Source organism: Trichogramma pretiosum, unplaced genomic scaffold, assembly GCF_000599845.2.
Source record: "Trichogramma pretiosum strain Unisexual culture from Peru unplaced genomic scaffold, Tpre_2.0 scaffold129, whole genome shotgun sequence".
In the NCBI taxonomy this organism is placed as follows: domain Eukaryota; kingdom Metazoa; phylum Arthropoda; class Insecta; order Hymenoptera; family Trichogrammatidae; genus Trichogramma; species Trichogramma pretiosum.
This window is the reverse complement of record NW_019641679.1, coordinates 192,267-207,069: the sequence shown is the minus strand read 5'-3', so window position 1 is coordinate 207,069 and position 14,803 is coordinate 192,267. Positions and strand designations below refer to the sequence as shown.

At 41.0% G+C, this 14,803-nt stretch overlaps 1 protein-coding gene across 1 annotated transcript in view; it reads left to right on the top strand.

Annotated features, from left to right (window-relative positions):
• The window catches only part of LOC106651713 (discoidin domain-containing receptor 2-like), a 159,400-nt gene that overhangs the window by 97,104 nt on the left and 47,493 nt on the right, over nucleotides 1-14,803 (top strand). The window contains exon 5 of the mRNA XM_023460904.1: nucleotides 3,412-3,643. Coding sequence (XP_023316672.1) covers nucleotides 3,412-3,643 — 232 coding nt within the window. The remainder of the gene's footprint in view (nucleotides 1-3,411; nucleotides 3,644-14,803) is intronic.

Below are 14,803 nucleotides of genomic sequence, written 5' to 3'. Positions count from 1 at the left end.
ATTTGTGTTGAAATAAAGGAGTGAGTTTTTTTTAGACCAATAGGGTTTTTCTCACTATACATTACTTTGGGTATATTGAGAATCAGACCAGTGTTCTCGATCAACCAACCGTATTCGACTTATATCATTATTTTTACTTTTCCACTTGCAGATTTACAAATAGTGGTATTCGCCATCTTGTGGCGGAGGCCCAAAGTAGTTGAAAACGAATCCGCAACTACAAACTCTCGATAAACCAACCGTGTTTGACTTATATCATTATTTTTACTTCTCCACTTGCAGATTTACAAATAGTGGTATTCACCATCTAGTGGCGGAGGCCTAAAGTGGTTGAAAACTAGTCTAATTTTTTATTAATACTGTCAAATTGGCCTTTTCAGATAATGTTCAATGCACTAAAAATTTGTAAAGCAATTTTAACAGAAAACTCGCTAAAAACAAGCCAATTAATTTCGTATGTTTTAAAAAATTTAAAATGGTAATTTTTTGGTATGCTTGGTAAATTTAATTTTTTTGATATATTTTTTGGTAGATCGAATTGTTGAGTGCTAAAAATTAAAGAGAAATTCTGTAGAAAAGTTTTTCATTTCCAAGGCAACAATAGCGAACGAAAGTAACGTCGCCATAGAAAGCCGAGAATATCGTCGATTCACAGTTGGCAAAAAATATATAACAGTATCGTTCTTTGATCCTACTTAATTCTCAGAAACTCTTATTTGCATACAGAAATTGAAGCGCCAGTCGCCCCCCGAGGAGCATCCTATATACACAGGGCCGTAATCCAATCAATTTATTTTTTCTTGAAAAGGCACTTTTATGTATCGGAGATCTTGACCTAAGCTTTCGATTTCAATGAAGAAATTCAATAAAGAATAATTGCTCGCAATGCCAAACAAGAGTCTTAGACTCGAAAGGAGTAAGAGTCAAGAGAGGAGGATGAGGAGGAGGAGGAGGAGGAGAAGAGAAAGAGAGTGAGAGAGCGCTTTTCAATGTTAGAGACTTAAAGGAAGGAGATGCTAGGCAGAGAGAGAGAGAAAGAGAATTCAAACTAAGTTTACAGCTGAATCCTGCCGAGCTAAAGTGGAAAGCTTTAGTTTCGTGATATGGGCTGACGTACGTAATTGGTTTCATTTTGGGAAAATTTCAAACCCCGGGCCCAAGACACATTTGCAGCGTAAGAAGAGAAAGATCTCGCGATTACTGCACTCGTTAATATGTTTCTGTTAATTTTAGCGGCATGATAATTTTGCTTATCACTCGACTAAATCATATTTTTATAACCCGATCCCTTGTCCCAAAAAATTCGCTCGACTATATTATAATATAATCTCGACACTGCTTCGCTGCTTCATTTTTAATTCGCAAACTCGTCCGCTACTATTAGGCCACTCGACGCACACGAGGCAGCGAGCAGATGAATATCATTCTCTCGGTCAACGAGTTATACAATAAATACATAGTAGCGGTAGCGGCAGCAGCAGCTCGCTGTCAGAGTAATGGCACATTCACGGTTAATTAGGTATATAGCTCTCTCCTATACATTGCCCCGTTAACATTGTGTCCCAGACATTCCTGGGTTAGATCGTTGGAATCGTTATACGCCCTCCGCCCCCCCCCCCCTTTTACCCCACTGTCACCCTCTCCCTCCTCTCCCCGGGTTGATGAAACACACATCGCGAATAATCCGACTGGATTTGCCGTCATCCACTGCTATGTGTGTGTGTGTTCGCGCGCGCGCGAACGAAGCGAACTACTACGAGCGCACGATCGCAATCTGCATGCGAAGCATACGCTCGCACCGCTGAACTCGTTTTGCAATTGTGTGTGCTTCCCCCGGTGCGCCGCGTCCGCCCCCCACAAAGTACGTGTACGTGTGTGTGCGTATATACCCGAGTGGTAGTACATATACCGGAATGCGACGAATATGTATGCAGCGATGATGTATGCGGCAAAAGTACTTGGCGATCGAACTCGAAGAGACATAGAGAGAGAGAGAGAGAGAGAGAGCTTGCAGAGGGTTTGAATTTTATCCTCCTACGGCCGAGATAGAGAAATTTTTCAATGCCCGAGACACGCGAGAGAGACGAAATAATTTCGTGAAAAATCATCGCCATTCCGAGAAAGATCGAGAGCCGAGCAACGCGGCCGGTCGTCGTCGCCGAGAGAAATTTTCCCATATATGCGAGCTTTGGCCGCGCCGCAAAAGTAATAAAGCGTTTCTAACCCAAGCTAACGCATGTAGCAGCAGTAGTAGCTAGCTGGCAACCGGCTGTGTGTAGCAGCAGCTCTCTATATGGCATTGCTCGCCGAGCTTCCTTAGGTAAGAGCGACGCACGTTTAATTCTCAAAGTCAATTTATTCAGCACAGAGAGTTAAAGAGAGAGAGAGAAAGAGAGAGAGATGTATATATGTAACCCGGGAAACCACACCAGCAAAAGGAAAAAAGAAAAAAAAAAGAAAATATAAGGAAGAAATCTAATTAAGCCGGTGAAATAATTAAACGAAAAGCTCGAGCTAGCTGCTGCGTAGCTGCGGCACTATAGCCCAACGTAATGGCGCGCGTCGGGATGCCGAGAGAGAGAGAGACGACGGCCGTTCGCAAGCAGTATACCTACGCGGCGCGGGATACCGGGACACGGAACTAAACGAATTCGCGGCTTGCGCGGTCGAGGCTAATTACGGTCGAACGTGGGGAGGGAAGGGGGGGAGGAAAGCGAGACCGGAGCTTCTGCCGCTGCTGCAGTCCCAAAATTTACGATTTGCTGCGGTGTGCAGCCGAGAGAGAGAGAGAGAGAGAGTCTCTGGTTTAACGCAATCTTATTGGAGCTTACGTGTATATAGTACATATAGTACATATACACCTTGCTGATTTTCCCAAGATAGATAGGCATCGCGTAGATATATAGCGTATAAACTTGTATAAATCCTTGCCTATAGTCGTTATACACACACACACACACACAGGTTGGTCGTACGTTATATATACGTCGTATGTACGTACGGACCGATGCGGTGCTATCAGCGCCTCATCAGTCGAAAGGCGCATTAGCATTACTAATGGCTCCGATCGTTATCGCCACGTGTGCTTACCATTGCGAATATATATCTCTATACGTATGTACGTACGTGTATGCACGACCACGACTGGCCGAATAGCAATAGCAGCTCTCGGTGCCGTGTCTGAGTGTGTGTCCGTGTGTGCGGGCAAGCCAAGACTACAAGTGCAGCTGTTGTACTCGACGTCCTCGGCTCGCAGACGCGATCATGGGACGATGACTCCTCATCTCGAGTTTACCGTTGCCTATATATATATATATACGAGAGGTGGATGCAAAAGTTATCTCTATCGTATATTCGTACGCAAAAAATTAATTGACTTTTTTTTTGGGGGGGGGTTCTCGTTCGCCACAGATTACGAAAGGAGAAAGGCGGCGGCGCCTGGTGTCCCAAGAACATGATCACCAACGAGCCCAAGGAGTATCTCGAGGTGAATCTGCGCGAGCCGCGAGCGCTGACGGCGACCCGCACGCAGGGCCGCTACGGCGGCGGCCACGGGGTTGAGTACACCGAGGAGTACTTCATCGAGTACTGGCGCCAGGGCTTCGACGAGTGGCGACGTTGGAAGAATCGCCTCGGCGTCGACGTGAGTACTTTAAATATTTTATTATGTATAATAACAGTTGATTTTACGTAAAATTACTACGATTGCCCACAAGTATAACGTTAAATAATTAGATGTACCATTAGCATGTCGATTGGTGAATTAGGTATACTCGCGCGTACGTATTGTGTCGAGTGCGGCCGATATCGATTACGAATACGAATCGAAGCTTGAACTAACGCGCGCTCAATTACTGCGTGTGACGTGGCCTAATCAGCATATCTCATCAGCATTGATAATCCGCTCGTAATGTCCATTATATTCTATCAAAACGAACGACTCGGACTTTTTTTTGCACACACGGAAGAGGCATATGGGCGATATTAATTCGCCCCCCCTTCCCGGCCTAGAGCTATAACACTTTTCCACGTCGATGAAATTATGTGTTCGCACTTAACTTTCGGCGCTGCGATGAGCACACGTGAGCGCGCTTATGCACACGCACAAACGTTCATAAATTAAATTTAGCGGTCGGCTTCAAAGTGCGAGGCACGGCCTCGATAATTTGACGATCGAAGCTCTCCCCGTCCATATGCCTCGTCCGTTGAAGTCGAGCTCGGCGGACTGGATGATACCATTCATATGACTATACCATAAGATCAAAAGGAAACTGTATCAAAAGTTTTTTCCTCTTCAATATAATCGATGAAATTCGAAGCTGGATTATAGAAATATTGACGCGATAACTCGAGAAAGTTTTGAAAGAGATTCGATAGTTCGACCTGAAAAGCAACGAACGATCAATTTTTTTCATGCGTACATTGTTTATATTCGCGCGTGATAAAGTAAATGTTGCTTAATTAAAATAATTCAATCGATGTCAAATATTTGCTCGTCAAAAATGATCGAAATTAAAAAATTGAATATCTTTCGATATTCACTTGCAACCAATCGCTCAGTTGCTAAATTAAAAAAATATGAAACCATGGGAGAGCTCATCGTCTTGCTTGCATAAAATTTCATGAAAAAATTTTTTTCTGATCATTTTCTGTGAACTGCGTTTTACATATAACTAAATGATATATTATAGCTGTATAAAGAGAATGTTTGATATAGTTCAATTGGTAAATGTGCGAAAGAGACTCGGAAGGTTTTAAAAATTTTAATTTATCATCAAATAGTTAATAATGAATTGTAAACTAATGAAAGGACTGATGGAATTATATCGTGACGATGTATAATAGTAATAATTTGGACTTATACAATTTCATTTGTTGACTGTGAGTTTTCATTCAGGTTGAAAAAAGGATAATCATCACACACTTCGTTTTATCAATTTTATTTGTCAAAAATAAAAATTTCAACTTTACAAACGGCTGCAATATTTTAAACTTCTTAATCATTTTTTTCGAATATAAAATTGAAATAAAATTAAAATACAATAAATTAAAACGTAAACAAATTTATAATTTAAATATTTTTTAAACTAATTTATTTTAATGGCACGAAAAATCTATAACATTTATAAACAAGTTATAAATAACAGTGAATTGGGCCTGTTGCCGCTAAGTAAATATCACTTAAATCTTCATATCAGCCATGCATAATCTCGAAATCTATATTGTTATCATGTTTTTTCTTTGCTGTTTTTTGTACTCAATTTTGTTCTTTCGGTTTTTCTTTGTCCTCTTCATTTTTGTTGGTAACTGCCAAGCAAATATTACATAAGTCTTGGTTAGTGAACAGGTCCATGATCATTTCACAGATCTCAATTGGCAGCCGATAGTGTATCAACTGTATGAAAGGATCCAGTGTCCAAACCCAAAAAAATCCTCTCAACATTATCTCGCACAAACGCACAGCGTAGACCTTACAATATACACTGAATAAACCACACGATTCGTCCAGGCGAGCTAACTTCAAGTAGTCCTGATACGTGAGTAATTTTGCTGCCTGTTTGGGTTGTAACAGAACCACATCGTGAAGCGACAGGTTCGGTTTCACCATTATCTTCTTTGCTAATTGTATCGCAGTTGCCTCGTCATCTGATAAACTTTTTTCAAGATCTGCCGATTTTTCGAACAATCCGTATTTGGCAAACAATTTCATGATGGTCAAGGCGTTGCTTTGCTCCAGTTCGTATCCACTTTTCTCAAGATGTTCTATAATCATCAAAGTGCTAGACGCTGTTCTCAATTTAAAATGCCACATATGGGTATCTGTGGATCTGTAAAACTCTTCGAAGTGACTCTCAGTGGGAAAAACGAAGCTCGACAGATCCGCACCATTTTTTAACAGAAATTTGGTAGTTTTCGGCAAAAGATTCGCTACGGCCCATTGGAGCGGTGTACGACCCTCCTTATCTTTGGCATCAACTTGCACTGTTTGATGCTGTTTTTTGTTGATCTTGAAGAACATCTTCACAACATCATCACCGAATTTACTTTTGCAAATGATATGCAGAGGAGTCGATCCGTCCTCATTGGCTAAATTAGAATTTGCACCTCTTTTCAGCAAAACTTCGACCATCTTTTTGCGTGGATGGAACAGAGCCAAGTGCAATGGTGTGTTGCCTAACTTGTCCTGGGCATTCACCTGCACCGATTGATTTAATTCGTCGTTGATCTTGACGAAAAATACCTCCGAGTAGTCATTATCATTATTGCAAATAATATGCAAAGGAGTCAATCCCATCTCGTTAAACAAATTCAGGTTTGCACCTTTTTTCAACAAAAGTTCGGCCGACTCCCAGTAGTTCTCGGTCAGAGCCACGTGCAATGGTGTGTTACCCAACTTGTCCTGGGCATCTATATCCACCGTCTGTTCGATGTCGTCGCTGATCTCAAATAAAATCTTTACTAAGTCAGCATATTTGCGTTTTTTAAAAATAAGGTGCAAAGGAGTCGAGCCCTCGACGTCGCTTAAGTTTGGATTGGCTTTATGTTTGAGCAGCAACTTAAACGTCTCTGCATTTTCACGATTTAGAGCTAAGTGCAGCGGCGGATCGATCGATTCATCTCGCGCGACGAGATTGGGATTCTGACCGAGCTCGAGAAATTTCTCGACGATTTTTTTGCATCCCAATGCGCAGGCTATGTGAAAATGCGAAAGCCCAGACTCATCGGTGTAGTTCACATCGAACCTATTGTATTTTTTAAATAGATTAAGCACGAAGCCATGGAAATTGTATCTAAAAGCAAGATGCAGTAGTGTAGTGCGACGCGACGATGGCTTGCCGTCTTCATCAACTTTGGGCTCGTATTCGCAGTCGCAGCGAGCCATGAACTGAATTAATCGTTTTTTATCTCCACCTCCCAGGTTTACCATTCTGTTCAAAGCAAAGTCAGAGACAATACAATCAATTTCTTCGGGTTTAAAGATATCTCGAAGATTTGGAAGTTGACCGTCCCAATTAAAGACTATGTAATACAATTTATCATAAAATGTTACTCGCTCAGCCTCGATCTCCAAATTAACCTCTCGTCGTAGTCTCGTTAATTTTCCCAAGCTTGTTGTGTGTTCGTAAAGGAAACGTGCGATAGCCAAAGAACGCTGGCTTTTACCTGCGCTATGGTCATTTACAGCGGATTTATCGTCCGACGAAGCCATCGTTTTATACACTAACACAGTCACTTATAATAAATAAATTTTTCACTTTTAATCACTTGCTGCAGTTGATCAGATGTTTTTTTGCTGTTCACGCGGTGGCGTCGTAACCTATACTGACTATGACTGCACACTATAACGATACATAAAAAAGAGTAAGAACACGTGGCGATAGCTATTTAAGAGATGAAAGTGGCTCGAGCTCTGTATAATGACTAACGACGATTTTGAATCATCACTACTTTCCTACACATTGATTCTCGCATACAGTAACGCCCACGCCTGAGAAAAAAAGAGAAAGTAAAAGTCAAAGAGATAAAGAGCGACGCTACAGAGACATAGAAATTAGGCTACTTTCACCAAACTCGTATCTAAAGCCACTTTTTCAGTTCCGTAATTCGATTCCCCACGAAACAACTCCGAGTTGACCTTTGCTTTTGTTGGATCAGAGGAATGCGTTCTTTTTTCAAATTTTCAGAATAGATCTCAAACTTAGTCTGGACGCTGAGGGGGTTTTCGTGTCCGATTCCGTGGCACACGAATGAACAATATTTATCGACGGTATACGGCCTGCTCAATCCTAAAAGGAAACTTGTTTTTTCGATATTGTGTTTAAATAAAAGTTATCAATATTTTTATTATGTTAATACTTTCTTGTGGACCTGGATCGGACACGAAAATCCACTCACGCGTCTGCAAGACTCTGACCGTGCAGACGCAACACAGATCGAATAGAGACACGCCGATAGCGAGCGAATACTCAAAAATGTAACAATCTCATAACAACTTCTAAAAAACTTTCAATTTGAAAGGAATAGTTTCAATTGTTTCCGCTAATTTTTTTTTCCATTCGCGCAGGAGTGGAAGAAGAAGGAAGACAAAAAATAGGGTCACCGTGTACGTAAAGGCACGGCGCTAATTGCACGAACACTCATTGCACAGGGCAGGTGGCCTCGTGCATACATACAGCGATCTCGCGCAGCACATACACACATGTACCACGTATATACATGCGTGCGTACAAGCGTGTACGAGCAAATCGAGTCCTCATTCCGCATTCGTATCCCGGTGCAGTGGGTGCATGTGCAGCGCGAGTCGCCTATACATATAGTAGGGTGTACAGCAGCAACCGCTGCACCGGGCCTAGTGTGCGCCCGTCAGTTCATATTAATCGTAAATCTACGAGTCCGTGATTAAGCGCCTGTAATGCATCTCTGTCAATGAGTCGGTGAACGGCCGAGAGAGAGAGAGAGAGAGAGAGAGAGAGAAAAGGAGAAATGCAGGCGCGTGACAAAGCGACGCTGCTGCACCAACCAACCTCATGTGCGTGCGCGCGCGCGTGTGTGTACGTATATAGCTGTTGCAGCAGAGCTGCCTGGGTTATGGTCGAGTATCGATTCCGAGAGATGATTGCAGCTGACGCTCGGCTCTCTCTCTCTCTCTCTCTCTGCGTATTCAACGGACGCGGAGCAGTGTGCGGTGCACTTCTGCGCGACTGGATCGGTTGCATAATTTTTCACGCGTTCCTTGGCTTTTTTTTTAACTTTTCGTACTGCTGCTCCGTGCGTATCTCGATCGAAGAAATTTTACCCAAAAATTTGTTTTTTTTTCCTCTTTCGTATCACTGCGCTACTGAGAGCCGCATACTTGATTTATTATATTTCGAAGAGGAACTTCTTTGGATGCATTGGCTATAATATGAGTTTTACTGTGGTCATAGTATAGTACTCAAGTGCCTCGAGTGCAGCGTGACACAGCGCAATTGTGTATGCCTATACAGTAGAGACGCCGCCGCCGTGTAAGTTCGATTACAGACGCTAGATGGCTTAGCCGATTCAATTGTGAACGCACAATCGAAGCGATCGAAACAAACAGATATATACAGGGTGGGGAATAAATATGGAAACCCCTGGAAATTTCGCAGAATAAGTTGGGAAAAAAAATCAAAAACCTCATGTCCGACGTATTTTTTCACGGGGAATCCAATGGTGACCTTGAATTTGACCTTGAACATGACTTTCAAGCTCCAGCGACCCAAAAATCGATTTTTCAAATGTAACCCCCCTTTTTTATTGCAGATTTGAAAAGAGCACAAAATTTCACGTCAAAATGTATGTTTTGTTTGTTTTTTCAAGGTCACTTTAAGGGCGTTACAGAAGCAAATAAAACCCCAATTTAACCTAAAACTAAGTTCAAGTAAGGGCTTTTTTCTCATTGTACCGCCTCCTAAATGACCTTAAAAAAAAAAAAAAAACAAAACGTACATTTTGACGTGAAATTTTGTGCTCTTTTCAAATCTGTTATAAAAAATGGGGGTCACCGTGCGAATAATCGATTTTTGGTTCACCGTAGAGTATAGGTAATGTTCAAGGTCAAATTGAAGGTCACCATTGAAAAGAGTGGACAATTTTACGTGAAAATATGTATTTTATTATTTTTTTAAAGGTCATTTTGGAGGCAGTACAATTAGAAAAAAAGCCCTTACTTGAACTTAATTTTAGGTTAAATTGGGGTTTTATTTGCGCCTGTAACGCCCTTAAAATGACTTTGAAAAAAAAACAAAACATACATTTTGACGTGAAATTTTGTGCTCTTTTCAAATCTGCAATAAAAAATGGGGGTTACATTTGAAAAATTGATTTTTGGGTTGCTGGAGCTTGAAAGTCATGTTCAAGGTCAAATTCAAGGTCACCATTGGATTCCCCGTGAAAAAATACGTCGGATATGAGGTTTTTGATTTTTTTTCCCAACTTATTCTGCGAAATTTCCAGGGGTTTCCATATTTATTCCCCACCCTGTATATGGACGCGATTTTGTAATTATTCGGGAACAGTACCATGAATTCTATTATAAATAGAATATTCAATTAATTCTTCATAAATTTCCTAAATATTTCTACTAACCAGATGAGGAAAAAATTTTTAGCGCGTAAAAGTGAAAAAAAATCGATATTACACGTAAAATATGTGGAATCGATGGAAGTTCGAACGCGATGAAAATTCTTTTCATACATATATGCGCGCGGCCACTTCGATAAGAGAAAATACACTCTAAATTTTTCACGTACTTGCGCGACACACGTTATATTTTTCATGCATACATATATGTCTGTATGAACGGAGGGTGACACCGGTGTCCGAGGTCCGCTTACACACGCACACGCCTGACGTTTATCCTATTTTCACGCAGATTTGCACAAAGCACGAGGTCCGAAAATAAAAGAAGGAGTCCTCGGCGAAATCCTCCAACCCAAGAGCTCTTTATTTCTTTCCCTTTTCTACACGAGAAAAAAGTGATTGAACCAACAGAGAGCCAACGAAGCCTCGAAAAACTGATTGGCCAAAATCTCGCTGCGCGCGCGTAGAGTAGTTCGTCGTCGAAAAAGTCGTCACCCGAAAAGAAGAAAAAGAGCTGCAGACATTAATAAAAAAAAAGAGAGTGAGAGAGGAAAATGTAAGAGCTCAAAGAGACACTGCGAGCAACAATAAAAATAGTAGAAAAGTGTGATTGTACTAGACACACATGGACAAAAAAAGCGGAAAGAATTGCATTGAGTCACCTAAATAGTATATGTCCTAGCAGAACGCGTGTACCTAGCGTTTATCGCCAACTTTCATTCGGGTAATCGTGTGATTTGCTTTCCATCCACCCACACTCGGCTCAATCAAACTAGCCGAAAACGCGAGTTCAGAAAGACTAAAAATAAAGTAATTCGCGCGTTATAACTCCTCGAATTTTCAAGTTACCTTGTCTTTCTCTCCTTGTCTTTTTCTTCGCTTGATTTCTTCTTTTTTTCTCTCTTTCTCTCGCTCTCTTGTCGTATGACGTACTTGTGAAACTTGACACTTTTTCAGCCCTTCGGCAGTGGCGACTGCTGCTGCTGCTGCTGGAACAAATACGTTGAATATTTCACTAGTTCTAGACCGCTGGGTAGTCTCTCCTTTAGCGCCGTTCCAAAGTCCGGCGCCAATTGTTAAAAAAAAAAAAATCGGTGCAGCGAAAGAGAGCACGCGCGCCATGGAAGAGAACGCGAAAAAGTTGAGCGGAAAGAGCTCCGATGAAAATAGACAAGAAAAAGAGAGTTTTTAAAAACTGCTGCCGCGGTGGTGACAAACTGTCACGCGTCGGATAAAAAAATTTCCCAAAGCCAATTCATCGTGCGCGTTAAAAAATTGGCCGATGTAAAATCTTTTTTATACATAAGTGAATATAATGTGATAGCTGCGTGCCGCATATACTTGGAAGGAAAAAGATAGTACCCGGTAAAAGCGGAAAATTGTTTTCCAGACTCTGGTGCGGTAATCCGCTAATAGCGTGCTCGCGTTTCGTCGTTCCCCCGTTGCTTTTCCATCTCGATTCTGTATAAGCAATATATATAGACGCGCGCGGTAATCCGTAAACCTTCGATACAAGTTTCGCGAATCTCTTTCCCGTATATATTCCTGCGCATGAACGAACATCATTCTGTTGTTGCGGCTTAAGCCGGCACCGATTCGAGATTTTTCCTTCTTTTACTTCTCATTCTTTTTCTTTGCTTCCCCAACTCCGATCCGATATAAACATCTTATCTCATTTCGTAGCGCGAGTTTCTTATGCCGCAGCTCATGCGATATGCTCGCGCGCACGAAAGAAAAGCATTGTAATTTCAATCTGATTTTGACGTTGCAATTTATAAGAAATTCGTTTGTTTTGCGTTGAAACAAATGTAACGTCTTTTTTTTAAATGTTATGGCTATATTATGATCCACTTTCCTTTTGCTACTTGATGACGAGTTTTTGGCTATGTAAAATTCGCGAAAAGTACCATTTAAACACTCTTTCAATAGCTACTTTTAATTTTTTATATTTCAAATATGACCTTTGTCATACATTTATTTTTATCGAAAAATAAGCAGATTATTTTGATCGAAAATTTACAGACTACAGGAAATTATTAGATCGTTATATTTACAGACTGTGTTAAAATATATACTATTATTTTCACTTGGCCACTTGCAGATTATCAGATAATGGCACTCGCCATCTAGTGGTTGAGGCTCAAAGTAATATCGTCGTTATATTTTTTAAAACATTTTAAATAATCGTTTCTCAGTAACAATGCCACGATTAATGTTGAACATTTCTATCAAGGTAAAAAATTCTCGATGAAATATTACATACAATTTCGTCTAATTCGATAACTCTTCCCCCGAAAAAAATCAAGTGATACACCGCAGAACTCCTAGCAGCGACTCGACAGTCGTCGAAGACGAATTCGATCAGACACAATCGGATAACTTTTCGCCACCGCACCGCTCGACGATCGTCGTCGGTGACGCATCCTCTTAATCTTTGCACCTTTTCCACTGATGTATACCACGTAACGCGTGCACGATGGCGCCCGCGCGCGCGCAGTTCCTGCACCGTCTGCAGGAAGGCACTTAATTCCACTCAGACCAGAAGTGTCACTCTTAAATTTCACGCTCGCCTTCCATCGTCCGGGGGCGTTTACAACGTAAGTCGTTAAAAACAGCAGCAGCAGCAGCAGCAGCAGCAGCAGCTCACGAGAGATAGTGAGAGACGGTGGCTGCCTTTAACGTAATTTGGCTTCTTTCCTTCGCTGCGCTTGTGTATATGTCTATATACGAGTAAGTTAGAGGCGAATGCAGTGCGGCGTGCTCGGTAAAGGAGCAAGCGAAGCTCGATTCGGATGAGCTTTGCATGAATGGGATTTAAACTCGAGGGACAAAGGGAGAAAGGGGGGCTGTTTGTATTAAAGGGCACTTTGAGGATTTGTATTTGTTTTTCATAATGCACTTTAACGTTGACGATGCACATAATGCGTTTCAGTTTGAGAACTGCCACATAAACGAATCGCGAAAAGCTAACGAACTGTAAATGAAACAAAATACATCTCAAAGAGAAAGAGACGATACGCCACAAAAAACAAAATCAAAACGGCCCCGCGAACATGCTATATAAAGATCGATACGCGCGCTCTAATTTGACTGCAAAAGTTCGATTCTAATCAATCGACGTAACGCGCGACTTCAAAGCGAGTTTGGCCGCGCGCCCGAATCACAGAAACACAACGCGGGCCGCAGTCCAGGGAGTATCGAGGAATCGAAATGAATCAATGATATTACGAAAAATAAAAGGTCAAACTCGTGTATCGAATTTTAATTAATCACAATGAAGTCGAGAGCTGCTGCTGGAGCGACGAGCTCGAAGCTAATACAGCTGCACTCACACGTGCATGCACACACACACATGCTTGCATGAGATACGTGCACGATTCATCGGAGCTCTTGATTTATAAGGTAAATAATCTCTAGCGTCGATTCGATTTGCGACGAGACCTTGTTATATGAATCACGTAAATCCTTTTTTTTCCAACACTACAAATACGCTAAATGCCTTCGAAATCTAAAATTTAAAAGTTTCTCCTCTAATTCAATGTAATCAAAATGTGCATCAGGATAAAATGCCATTGTCCCTGCACCACCACCACCAACATCGTATATTTATATGGAATACTATCATCGTTGGCTCCTCGAGGAAACGGCGCAGCAGTATAGTGCGGAGCTGCGCTCTTCGTGCCAGCCATTATATCAGTGGCGCACGCGGCACGGCCGGGACTCTCTCTCTCTCTCTCTTATTATCACTGAAGCAGCTGTGTAGCGTCTTGTGTTTCTCTCGCCTTATAGGTGGTTTTATGCTCTATTTATACCTACACTACATATATATGGGTCAAAATAATACTTTTTTACAAAACCGTGCGCACGTATGTCACCGATCTTGACGCGCTTTTGGTATGTTATAGTACATGGTAAAAAGGTCCCAAAAAAAAATTTTTAGACCCCCTCCCCCCTCCTACCCCCCACTTCCGGTATAAACGTCCATTTTCGATCTATATTTTTTCTGAGGACATGAAGCAAGTAAAAAATCTGAAAAAATTCATAAAAATACTTTTCCACAATCCAAACAACCTTGAATTTTTTCAGATTTTTTGAGTGCTTCAGGCCTTCAGATAAAATCATTGAAAATTTCAAAAATCGAGATACGGCGGTATGAGCCGATGTAGTACTCGGAAATTTTTTCAGTTATTTTTCGCATTAAAAAACATAACCTCAATTTTTTTCAGATTTTTTCAGATTACCTAACGCACCTTTTGAAGCCAAAAACCGATTTTTTTGACGAAAATAATTTTTTTAGGACAGTACGGAGCCTCGAAAAATCTGAAAAAAATTTTTTCTTGTTTTTTTCATCAAAATACGTAATCTCAAATTTTTTCAGATTTTTTAATTGAAGGCGATAGCTTCTAGGGCCGAAAAATGCTATTTTTAACAAAAAATGGTTCCTAGAACCCGATGGTTCCGGTGAAAAAATTTGAAAATATTTTTTTTGAATTCCTTGTCAAATTTTAATAAATTTTGACCGTTTCAAAAGTTCGATTGAAGCTTCCTAGCTCATTTTAGAGCAGGACAAAGATTAGTGCAAAATATCTGAAGACGTTTCTGAAGACATTAAGGAATGATAAAACTCGTTTGATGCTCTAAAATGAGCTAGGAAGCTTCAATCGAACTTTTGAAACGGTCAAAATTTATTAAAATTTGA